Source organism: Enhydra lutris, unplaced genomic scaffold, assembly GCF_002288905.1.
Source record: "Enhydra lutris kenyoni isolate GAN:26980312 unplaced genomic scaffold, ASM228890v2 scaffoldscaffold38, whole genome shotgun sequence".
In the NCBI taxonomy this organism is placed as follows: domain Eukaryota; kingdom Metazoa; phylum Chordata; class Mammalia; order Carnivora; family Mustelidae; genus Enhydra; species Enhydra lutris.
Genome location: NW_019154122.1, coordinates 8,221,325 through 8,234,090, shown reverse-complemented (window position 1 = coordinate 8,234,090; position 12,766 = coordinate 8,221,325). Strand labels below are relative to the sequence as shown.

General features: G+C 42.1%; 1 protein-coding gene across 1 annotated transcript in view; it reads right to left on the bottom strand.

The window, feature by feature from the left end:
• The window catches only part of LOC111154709 (F-box protein 42), a 103,683-nt gene that overhangs the window by 40,824 nt on the left and 50,093 nt on the right, over positions 1–12,766 (bottom strand). The window contains exons 2-3 of the mRNA XM_022514562.1: positions 5,885–6,152; positions 1,753–1,869 (exon numbers count right to left, since the gene is read on the bottom strand). Coding sequence (XP_022370270.1) covers positions 1,753–1,869; positions 5,885–6,134 — 367 coding nt within the window. The 5' untranslated portion in view covers positions 6,135–6,152. The remainder of the gene's footprint in view (positions 1–1,752; positions 1,870–5,884; positions 6,153–12,766) is intronic.

Sequence of the window (12,766 nt, the reverse complement as noted above, 5' to 3'; positions counted from 1 at the left end):
ATGTTTGAGGTAATAAAATTGAGAAGGAGGAAGGGGAGAAGAGCAGGAGGAGGAGGAGGAGGAAATAGTAGTACTAGTAGTACTAGTCGTTGGGTTTGGGGTAATTTTCAGTAGTTGCTGTTAATGGCCCTTTCACTACGTTGACATCTGCCCGGATGGTCCAAAAGCAATGCTAGGTAAAACTGCTGCAGCCTGGGCAGGACTCAAGGCAGGGGTATTAAAATAAACAAAACCAGTTCTGACTCTGCAGACCCCTGAAAGGGTCTCACAGATGCCCTCCTCCCTGAGAAGCCCAGGAATCACACTTTGAGATCCACTGTCTTGGGGGATTTACAACAGGACAAGTAAAAATAGCTCAAGAAAACTGAAAACACAGGAATAGTTTGGCCTGTTCCTTTGATCTATTTAGACCCAGTTCAAAGACAATAATAAATTGTAATTATGGACTAAATTCCCTCTGGATATGAGTACCACATACAGTCTGGGGCAGCCAGCCTCCAAGATGGCCTCCAACAGTCCTCACTTCCTGGTATTTATTCCGCTAGTCAATCTCTGTGTGACCATAAGAACTGAGCAGAAAAGTCAGTATTCACTTCAGAGATGAGGTTGGAAAAGATCATGGCTTCTGTCTTGATGTCTGTGTCTCCCTCTCAGTTCATTTTGTGGGAAGCCAGCTGCCAAGTAATTAGCAGCTCTACACAGAGGTCCAAGTCCCAAAGAATGAAAGCCTCGTGTCTACAGTTACTTGAGTGAACTTGGCAGCGGATCCCCTGGGACCCAGTCAAGCCTTCAGGTGACTACAGCCCTGGCGGACAGACTGACTGCAACCTCATCAGAGACCCTGAGCCAGAAGCTCCCAGCTAAAGCACTCCCAAATTCCCGACCCTCAGGAACTCTGTAATATAAACGTTGTGGGGCGCCTGGGTGGCTCTGTGGGTTAAAGCCTCTGCCTTCGGCTCAGGTCATAATCCTAGGGTCCTGGGATCGAGCCCCGCCTTGGGCTCTCTGCTTGGCAGGCGCCTCCTTCCCTTCCTCTCTCTCTGCCTGCCTCTCTGCCTACCTGAGATCTCTGTCAGATAAATAAATAAAATCTCAAATAAAAAAAAAAAAAAAAAAAAAGAAACGTTTTAAGCTGCTAAGTTTTGTGGTAATTTTTATGCAACATGAATAACCAATAAACTCTCCTTCTGCTGAAGAGGTCAAAAAATATACACTGATCATGATGAGCACTGAGTGATTTACAGAACTGTGGAATAACTACACTGAACACCTGACACTAAGAAGATTTATAATTTTACTATTTAAATTTGTATTTTATAGTTAATACCCTTTGTGTTCAAAAATTTTTGTGTTACCCCAAATTCAGTGTTTGCTAAACATATACTATGTTAAAATAAAGAATTATTGTTAAGACTTAGTGCTAAATCCTGGCTACTACCAAAGTAGGGTCTCAGAAATACCCATGTGCACTCCTTTCCTTTGTTTCCTCTGAGTTGACGTCAGATGTTCAAGTCTAAGATAATACCTTGACCTCTTTGGAGCAGATACTAGAAAAATCCAAATATAAAGTTATACCAGAGTGTCTATGCTGTATCTAGGCTCACACTCTTCCCTGACTGAAATTATAAAATTAATATAAATCCTCACTTTGAATTCATTTCATTAAAAAGTCAAACAAAATACATGCCTCTGATGTAATTTTTAGATATGACTAAAGGCAGGGTGGCCTCTGCTCTCACGGTGAATACTTACTGTGTGAGAACCGCTGAGTGATTGGAGTTCCAGGGTAAGGGTATGTTCGACTCTCCCACTGAATGTGTCCTTCCTGGACAGCCTTTATGAAACCATGGTAACACTGGTGGGCTACACCTAAAGACAAAAATAACAAAGGCCTCAGCCTGGATACTTCACTTTTCAATCAAATTATTAAAATTGCATCTATTAACTATCTTATCACTTTTATAAGACTTAAGATTCCAGAATGCCTGGGTGGCTCAGTTGGTTAAGAGGCTGCTTTCGGCTCAGGTCATGATCCCTGGATCATGGGACCCAGTCCTGCAGCGGGCTCCTTGCTCGACAGGGAGCCTGCTTCTCCCTCCGCTTCTGTCACTCTGCCTGCTTGTGCTCTCTCTCTCTCTCTCTCTCTCTCTCTGATAAATAAATAAATAAATAAATAAATAAATAAAATATTTAAAAAGACCTAAGTTTTTTTGAGGAACTCCAAATTTCTCTGATTTTTTCATTCAAAGAAGGAAAACAGAATTTCAAAACAAGAAAATCCATTCCTTTTACTTTACCAAGGTTCAGGGAGGTTAAGTGTTACTAAGCTCAAGCTTACAAAATTAGCTTGCACTGTAACTCTGCTCCCCTTTATGTCATATGATGAGGCAACACATTAAAATAATTGGTAGGGGCACATGGCTCAGTCAGTAGAACATACGACTCTTGATCTCAGGGTTGTGAGTTTGAGCCTCACACTGGGCATAGAGTTTACTTTCAAAAATAAATAAATAGGGGTGCCTGGGTGGCTCAATGGGCTAAGTCTCCGCCTTCGGCTCAGGTCATGATCTCAGGGTCCTGGGATCAAGCCCCACACTGGGATCTCTGCTCGGTGGCCCCCCCCTCTCTGCCTGCCTCTCTGCCTATTTGTGATCTCTGTCGAATAAATAAAATCTTAAAAATAAGTAAGTAAAAATAAAATAACTGTATTATTTACTCCAAAGCAAAGGGGGTGGGGGAATAATTTAGTTTTGTGAGAAAGAGCTGGTAAAACAGTGTCTGGAATATAAATAACAGGCATTCATTAATGCCTATGGTTATACCATGGTAACCAAGCATATTCCATCTTAAACAAAGAGATAATAATTAGCTTACAGGGAATTATGAAATGATGAATTTACAACTACAGAAAGCTATCTTTAAAACTGAGAGCTTTTACTATAATGGTGGATACATGTCATTATACAGTTGTTCAAACCCAAAGAATGTGCACCCTAATGTAAACTGTGGACTGTGGGCAATGAGTGGTCCATGAGGTTCATCAACTGTAAAAAATGTACCACTCTGGTAGGGGATGTTGATAGGGGAGGCTGTGGATTTTGGGAAGATAGGGGGATATATGGGAAATCCTAAAATTTCAATTCAATTTTGCTGTAAACCTAAAACCACTCTAAAATATCCAGTCCATTTTCCTTTTTTTTAAAGTGAGAGCTTCATGTTTCTGGAACAATCTTTTTTTTTTTTTTTTAAAGATTTTATTTATTTATTTGACAGAGATCACAAGTGAACAGAGAGGCAGGCGGGGGGGGGGTGGGAAGCAGGCTCCCTGCTGAGCAGAGAGCCTGATTCGGGGCTCGATCCCAGGACCCTGGGATCATGACCTGAGCCGAAGGCAGAGGCTTTAACCCACTGAGCCACCCCGGCGCCCTAACAATCTATCTTTTTAACACATGAAATGATTATCTTATTTCAAAGAGCAACATTCTGAATGAAGAGTATAACAAATTATGTTACACATTTTTTAACTCATGTTACCTTAGTGGATCCTTAAGCAAGATCAGAGTACTTATACATGTTTTCCAATGATGATTACTACCCCTTGGCTGAACTCACAATTAAGAATTAAATATTAAGGGATGCCTGGGTAGCTCAGTTGGTTAAATGTCTGTCTTTGGCTCAGGCTCCTTGCCCACTCCCAGCTCATGCTCCCTCTCCCAAATACAGAAATAAAATCTTTAAAAAAAAAAAAAGCACACTGCTGAGCAGAGAGCCTGCTTCCGCCTCTCTCTCTGCCTGCCTCTCTGCTTACTTGTGATCTCTGTCTGTCAAATAAATAAATAAATAAATAAATAAATAAATAAAATCTTTAAAAAATAAAATAAATAAAATTTTAAAAAATTTTAAAAAAGAATTAAATATTAGACACAGCCACTCAATGTGTGACAGCACTGCCAACTATACATTGATGAAGAAAGTAACACAGATTTATAAATGCTGAAATGAGGTAAGGCAGCAAGGAATGAAAGACAGATACCTAGTGACAGAACAGGACAGGAGGAAACTGTCTTGGCAATAACTTCCTTCCCCCTGAAGATTTAAGACTGTGAGTACTAGGTTAGGGCTTCTCTCCCTTAAAAAAAATATATCAAAATAATTGGAATGCAAAAAAACCCCACAAAAAACCCCTAAGAATAAATTCATGTATTTTATTAGATCACAGTCCCTCGTCCGTGATTCTTGCACTTCTATTTTAGAGATGAAACCATCTACTTCCACAGGTTAGGCCCCCAGTTTCTTGGGGAGTCCATTAAGTCTACAAGTAGAAGCAGGCTGTGCACACCAGTATTACCAGTTGTGAGCAAATGAGCACAGGGCCCAGCAAGCAGTTACAGCACAGCTGGTCCTCGGTCTCAGGCTGGATGCTGAGCAACTGACAACGACCCCATGCCTCCTAAGAACCACCCTGATGAAAAGATTTTAAAACTCAGTTTGATGTAAAGGTTTTTCTGTCCTAACTCTGACTGCCTGTTCCCACCAGGAAAGAACAAATTGATACAAGCCTTGCTTTGATCAAAGATTATTTAACTGGCCTGATATCTTAATTTTACAAACAGGCCTTTTCCACTTAAAATGTAATGAAGTCAAGGGGCACCTGGGTGGCACAGTCGGTTGAGTGTCCAACTCTTGGTTTCAGCTCAAGTCATGATCTTGGCGTCATGGGACCAAGCCTTGGATCAGTGGGTTAAGTGCTTGCCTTCAGGGCAGGTAATGATCCCAGGGTTCTGGGATGGAGCCCCAAATCGGGCTCCCAGGCTCACATTCGGCATGGAGTCTGCTTAGGACTCTCTCTGCCCCTTCACTCCTCTCTCCCAAATAAATAAATGAATCTTAAAAAAACAAAAACAAAAACAAAAAAACCTGGGGTGCCTGGGTGGCTCAGTTGGTTAAGCGTCTGCCTTTGGCTCAGGTCATGATCCCAGGGTCCTGGGACCAAGTCCCCACATCGGGCTCCCGGGATGCTCAGCCTGCTTCTCCCTCTCCCTCTGCCTGCCACTCCCCTTGTTTGTGCCCTCTCCTCTCCTTGCTCTCTCTCTGAAATAAATAAATCTTAAAAAAACAAAACAAAACAAAACAAAACAAAACCTAATGAAGCCAATTACTTGCTATCTATTAATTCAAAATATAGTACACCTAGTAACTACAACATTTAGCCAAAGTTGAAATCTTGATTAGGAAATGATGGAAAAACAGGAGAAACTCATTTTTAAATGTAAAAGACGTGCCTAGGGCCCATATTGCTTGAGATAAAATTAAACAGTAAATGCTTGTACAACTCCACATTTGCCACAGTTAGCTACTTTAAGAAATACAATGATATCCTCATAAAGAACATGGACTCTAAACCCAGACTACCTGAATGTTGAGTGTTTGTAAATGGAGGATCTTGGCTAACATACTTAACTATGCCTCACACTCCATTTCTTCATCTAATTCAGAGTCTGATGTGAGGACAGGACAGTAGCCACTACACTGACCAACAACAGTACGAGGTACATTAACGTTCATTATACTGTTACCCCATGTCCATCCCTACTTCGCCAATTCAAGAACAATACAATTTACCAGATTAACTCTAAGAATATGCAGAAAAAGAATCTTTGTTTTAAAACTGCAAATGGGATTAAATATCACAAAATTCAAGCTGTTCATAACACCAGCCAAAATTAAGAGAAAAGGAAAATGTACAGAGTTAAATGTCTCACACTAAATTTTAGAACCATGATACACTTAAGGGAGAATAGGGAAAATGAAATTGGGAGTTCAAAAATAAATCATTAGAACAGATTTTAAATAAATAAATAAGCCTTTCCACTGTCCACAGTACCTTTGATAAGCCGATACCACTGTTTGCAGACAAGGGCTGCAGTTTTGTGCTCCTGGTATGGTGAAAGGAAGGACAGGATATACTCCAAAACCTCTTCTGGCAGTTCAGACATGGACCTGTTATGTCTTGTCTCCTCAGCCTCCAGTGCTGGGTGGGGCTCCTCATCCTGCTCCATTGTCCCTTCCAGCACAGCTTCTTCTTGGTCCACAGCCATGAAACTGTCATCTTCACTGTCCGAGGAGCTGGCCATGACATTCCACTCAAACAGCTATGGTAGGAAATGCACAAACATCAGTATACACTGTCAGAAGCTCTCAAACAACTCAGGCACACACATTCAAGCCGCACATGATGTCTTTCAGACCCTCAATGTGAAATTTGTTCCTCAGCCCTTTCCCACACTAGCTGTGAGCCGTCCTCATTTGACAGGTAGAGCTCATATACCAACCCCATCCCAAATCTAACAAATCCTTACAGGCTTCTGACTATATTGTTTCTCTCCACTGTAAACCACAATGACAGTCAAGTTCTAGTACAACCATAAAACTAGAAGACTGTTCTCTAACAGCTCTTCTTTTTTTTTTTTTTTTTAAAGATTTTATTCATTCACTTGACAAAGAGAGACCACAAGTAGGCAGAGAGGCAGGCGGGGTGTGGGGGAAGCAGGTTCCCTGCCGAGCAGAGAACCCAATGTGGGGCTTGATCCCAGGACCCTGAGATCATGACCTGAACCGAAGGCAGTGGCTTAACCCACTGAGCCACCCAGGTGTCCCTCTAACAGCTCTTCTAAGGCAAGTTTCGGACTGGCAGACAGCAAAGGGTATAGCAACTAAACTCCCCCTAGGCATGATTCAAGAACTCAAACTTCAAAGGAAAAACAAACCGTGGGACCTATAAAGAGTAATAAGAGCATTCTGAGGACGTGGATTAAGAAAAGTTTTTCTAGGGGCGCCTGGATGGCTCAGTGGGTTAAGTCTCTGCCTTCGGCTTGGGTCATGATCTCAGGGTCCTGGGATCGAGCCCCACATGGGGCTCTCTGCTCAGCAGGGGAGCCTGCTCCCACCCCCCACCCCCACCTGCCTCTGGCTACTTGTGATCTCTCTGTCAAATACATAGATAAAATCTTTTAAAAAAAAAAGCTTTTCAGGCACCTGGGTGGCTCATTGGGTTCAGCCTCTGCCATCAGCTCAGATCATGATCTCAGGGTCCTGGGATTGAGTCCCGCATCAAGCTCTCTGCTCGGCAGGGAGCCTGCTTCCTCCTCTCTCTCTCTCTGCCTGCCTCTCTGCCTACTTGTGATCTCTCTCCGTCAAATAAATAAATAAAATCTTAAAAAAAAAAGTTTTTCTAGCTTTATACAAGGCAATTCACTTAAGAGGAAAACAAATATTCCAAGAATAGGCCTAACTAGCTAAAATATCATATACAAGGCAATATTTGCATTGTCTTGCATCAAAATAGATCCAGGGAGTAAAAAAAAAACAAAAAAAAACAGAAAGAGTATATATGTCCATCAATAACGTAACAGATAAATTGTGTTACATTCACACAGTGAAATTAACACAATGGAATACAGCAAGGAAGTACAGGCAGAGAGGAGGGGGAAGCAGGCTCTCTGCTGAGCAGAGAGCCCGATGTGGGGCTCAATCCCAGGACCCTGAGATCATGACCCAAGCCGAAGGCAGAGGCCTAAACCACTGAGCCACCCAGGCTCTGCTCAGCCACTGGCTGGGGGCTCCTCCAAAGCTGAGGCCCACCATGAAGGGACTAAAGGATTTCTTTAGTTATACTCCTTACAGATGGGCAGCAAGTTCCTTCCTGAAAGGACATCTGAGTTCATTTTCTTATTTTCTAATAAATCTATTCCCCTTGACCATACACACCTACCCAGATCACTCACTAGGACATTAAAATTTCCAGCATTCCCTCTAACACTGATGCAAAGAATAAAAAATAATGGGAAGAGAAGAGGACTCCTGAAATATACTTGGGGTTTTGAGAAAGATCTGCAATGTTCCAGGGTTGCCTGGCTGGCTGCCAGTAGGACATGCAACTCTTGATCTTGGGGTTGTAAGTTCGAGCCCCACACTGGGTGTAGAGATTACTTAAAATATATATAAATATAAATATAAATATAAATATAAATATAAATGTAAAGATATAGATACAGATATCTGAAATGTTCCAAAAGATGAGGGGGATGGGGAGAGCAAAGAACAGAAACTTTCCCCTCTCATTTCTACCACTCCTGTAATTTATCTAAGAATTATGTATGACATCTTAAAAAACCAGGGGTGCCTGGGTGGCTCAGTGGGTTAAGCCCCTGCTTTTGGCTCAGGTCATGATCTCAGGATCCTGGGATGGAGTCCTGCATCAGGCTCTCTGCTCAGTGGGGAGCCTGCTTCCCCTCTCACCTCTGCCTGCCTCTCTGCCTACTTGTGATCTGTCAAATAAATAAAATCTTAAAAGATAAATAAACACTGTAAGAATAATCACATTAAGGAAAATGAAAACATGAATCAGCTCATGAAGTCGCTTCCAAGAAACTCATCTATCAAATTGGCTCACGATACTACACTGTGTCCTAGCAAAGTGGCTCCTAGAATCTTAATGAGATGGTGAACGACTGGTAGCTAATGGAAGTAGGGGGGTAGCCTAAGTTCTCCTAGCTGGGGGAAGAGGGACAATGGCAGAGGGAAGGTGGTGGCAATCCCCTCCATTCCCCAAAATTAGAGCACTGTTTACTATAGGTTTACTGTAATTGTATTAAATGATCCTAGTTAGTTACCCCCACCTTGGGTGAGCTGTTTTTCCACACGCTTAACTCACTAGAGGAAGGCCTATCCATTTCCAGCCCTAACTCCTACCCCAAAGAGTTGTCATATAGGGGCACCTGGGTGGCTCAATGGGTTAAAGCCTCTGCCTTCAGCTCAGGTCGTGATCCCAGGATCCTGGGATAGAGCGCCACATTGGGCTCTCTGCTCAGTAGGGAGCCTGCTTCCCCCCCTCTCTCTGCCTGCCTCTCTGCCTACTTGTGATCTCTGTCAAATAAATAAAATCTTAAAAAAAAAAAAAGAGAGAGTAGTTATATAAAATATAAAACAAAAATTAAAAAATTTTTTCTGGCAAAAAAGAAAAAAGGCTAATTTACTACTGGGAAAAAAAAAATTACTTCCATATTCCCTCTTATTCTTTCCCCTGCAAGTGATCATTTCTCACTTCCCACTGGCTATCTGCCCTATTGTACTGACTTTCTCCTATTTTTAACCCCCACTCAGCTCTGAAATTTACTAGGGAAAAGAACCCAAGGAAACAGAGTCCTTGGATTTGGCTGCATCTTTCACATCTGAATTGCACATGGCATCTCGAGCACAGTCGTTCCTTCATTCAACAGTTTGGCAGATGGTGAGGCTAGGGTCGGCTTCAGAACAAACTTGATCAGTTTAGGCTGTAAGAGCTTATTTACAGAATACTATTTTTTTCTCAAGAAAAATAAATGTTTGGGGACGCCTGGGTGGTTCAGTCGGTTAAGCCGCTGCCTTCAGCTCAGGTCATGATCCCAGGGTCCTGGGATCGAGTCCTACATCGGGCTCCTTGCTCAGCGGGGAGCCTGCTTCTCTCTCTTGGCCTCTGCCTGCCACTATGCCTGCTTGTGCACTCTCTCTCTCTCTGACAAATAAATAAATAAAATCTTTAAGAAAAAGAAAAATAAATGTTTGGCCCAATAAAAACAACTTCACACTCCCTTTCCAAATCTTCTCAAAGCACAATTAGCAAGCAAACATGAAGGGACTCACACTTTTGTAATGACCAGTTTTAAGTAATTCTCCCATTCAACCATTTCCCTGTCCACAAAAGCACCAAACCCCATGCTCCTGAGGGCATGTTTCCAAACTTGGCCCTGAGCACAGATGCCAATGAGAATACACAGGAATGGGCTCAGATGCGATTCCTCTGTAATTACATGCCCAGTACTAATTTGCACAGTCCTTCATTTTCACTTCCATGATTAGGTAATGAAATCATCACTCATATTCCCACAGGATATGGAGGCCTTCTGAAACAGTTTTTGTTCCTTTCATGCCAAAAGAAGCCCTACAAAACAATTCGCATATAACTGTTGTTAACTCACTGAATGTGGTTTTCATGAAGCCTTTTTGTTTTTTAACATCTTATTTCTTGGGACGCCTGGGTGGCTCAGTTGGATGGGTGGCTGCCTTTGGCTTGGGTCATGATCCCAGGGTCCTGGGATCGAGTTTCACATCAAGCTCCTTGTTCAGTGGAAAGCCGGCTTCTCCCTCTGCCTGCTCTGCCTGCCAGTCCCCCTGCTTGTGCACGTACGTGCTCTTTCTCGTGCGCGCGTGCTCCCGCTTTCTCTCTCTCTGATACATAAATAAATAAATAAAATCTTAAAAAAAAGAATAAAGATCTTATTTCTTAAGTAATTTTTACACCCACTGTGGGGCTCAAACTTATAATCATGAGATCAAGAGTCATACCCTGTACAGACTAAGCCAGCCAGGCACCCTAGTTTTCCTGAAGTCTTTTTATTTTTATTTTCTTTAAAGTAATCGCTACACCCAACATGGGGCTCAAACCCACAACCCTGAGATCAAGAGTCACACGCTCCACCGACTGAGCCAGCCAGGTACCCTATCATGAAGTCTTTAATAGAAATCTTCCTCATCCTTCACATTTTTGTTAGACCTTCTTAGTTTCCCCAGGTTTTTGGAAGAAACCACAAACTGAAGCCAATTTACTGGAATCTGAGCTCTTTTGAGGACAGAGACCATGTCTAGCCATCTTGTCTTGCTAGAACTAGATATGCAAATGAGCCCAAGGTTTATTGAAATTTCTACTCACACCACCCCTGCGCTGACTTTGCATTATTTTATACCAGAAATTACATCATCAGTACATGTGAGAATAGCAGACCCTACCCTTATAGGTCACTGGATGCTGCCAAGATACTTTACTGGTCAGAATGAACATACTCTCTGGTTCCTTGTTTCGACCTTTTAAGGTGTACATTGGTCTGATTCCGGAGCCATACCCAGTGACCTTTTGCTGGGTCAGGATGGGTGGTACTAAAAAAACCTTTTATTTGGCCCAGTAGTATCACTATTATACTATACTACACTACTATACTATGCTATATATAGTATACTATGAGACTACATCCAACTAAATACAAATCACTTTTAAAAATCCAAACACCTTGGGGCACCTGCCTGGCTCAGTCGGTGGAGCATGTGACTCCACCTCAGAGAGCTCAAGCCCCACACTGGGCATAGAGCTTATTTATTTATTTTTTATTTTATTTTATTTTATTTTATTTTTAATATTTTATTTATTTATTTCACAGAGAGAGAGATCACAAGTAGGCAGAGAGGCAGGCAGAGAGAGAGGAGGAAGCAGACTCCCCGCTGAGCAGAGAGCCCAATGTGGGGCTCGATCCCAGGACCCTGGGATCATGACCTGAGCCGAAGGCAGAGGCTTAACCCACTGAGCCACCCAGGTGCCCCCATAGAGCTTATTTAAAAAAAAAAAAAAAAAAAAAGTGCAGGTGCCTGGATGGCTTAGTCATTAAGCATCTGCCTTTGGCTCAGGTCATGATTCCAGGGTCCTGGGATCGAGTCCCCCATTGGGCTCCCTGCTCACCAGAAAGCTACTTCTCCCTCTCCCAACTCCCCCTGCTTGTGTTCCTTATCTCTTGAGTCTCTCTGTCAAATAAATAAACAAAATCTTTTTAAAAAATTACATATACCCTGCCCGTCTGAAGTATAAATTAAAGTTAAGATTTCGAGACAGGGAGATCTGGCTACTGTTTCTCCTTGTAACACTGCATGATCTAGGATAGGTCCACACAGAACAACGTGGGAAAACCTCTTTACCCCTAAGTAATGAAAATTCCCTACTTTATGAAGATTCTGTAAAGGTAGCAGCTATCAATCAACAACTCTGAACTCCCTGAAGGAAACTGATTAACTTGTGAAGAGTTAAAATCAATTCACAGAAATTCAGGATGGGAATGAAACTATTTTGTTACTCAAGTACAAGTTTTTATCAAATCCTAGAACAGTATTTGATTAACTGTGCCTTTGATTTCCGCAGAACTAGACATCTGACAATCCTCTTGGAATAAACATGTCTTTATGAAAATCAAAATACACTTCACTTACTAAAAGGAAGCCGAAGGCTTAAAATGCAATCAAGTTTATTCTTCACAATTTCAAAAAGCTAAAAAAGAAAATGCAACAGGGGAACCTCTCACTGACAGTAAGATAAAGCACTGAGACTTCACTGAAGAACATGTGGCTGGACTGAATGGAAAAGCACCCACAGTCATCTGCAATATGAGGGCTTCTGAGGCTTCAGGAGCAAAGCAGCAACCTTGCACACAGTTAATGTGAACTCATGAAGTCACCCACCTCAGCAGCACTCATATTAGCTAAAAGGTATCGGATACTACACCTGAAAATATAAAATACTGTTAATGAAGGCCACAATATGATTCAATCTAAGACGATAACAAGCCTTGTTAATATACCACATTATCATTCTACTAACTTGAATGAACAAGTTATAGAAAACGGTAAACCAAAAATTTCCATCTTCATGCATTCAATAAATATCAACGGAACATTTACTATACATGAAAATACTGTGCTTACATCCCATGGGAGTTAAAAAGAAGAGGACATTCCAGGGTGCCTGGGTGGCTCAGTCGGTTAAGCGCCTGATTTTGGTTTCAGCTCAGGTTATGGTCTCATGGGTCAAGGATGGAGCCCTGCACGCAGCTCCATGCTCAGCAGGGAGTCTGCTTGAAGATTCTCTCCCCCTGCCCCTGTCCCTACTTGCATGCACGTTCTCTCTCTCCCT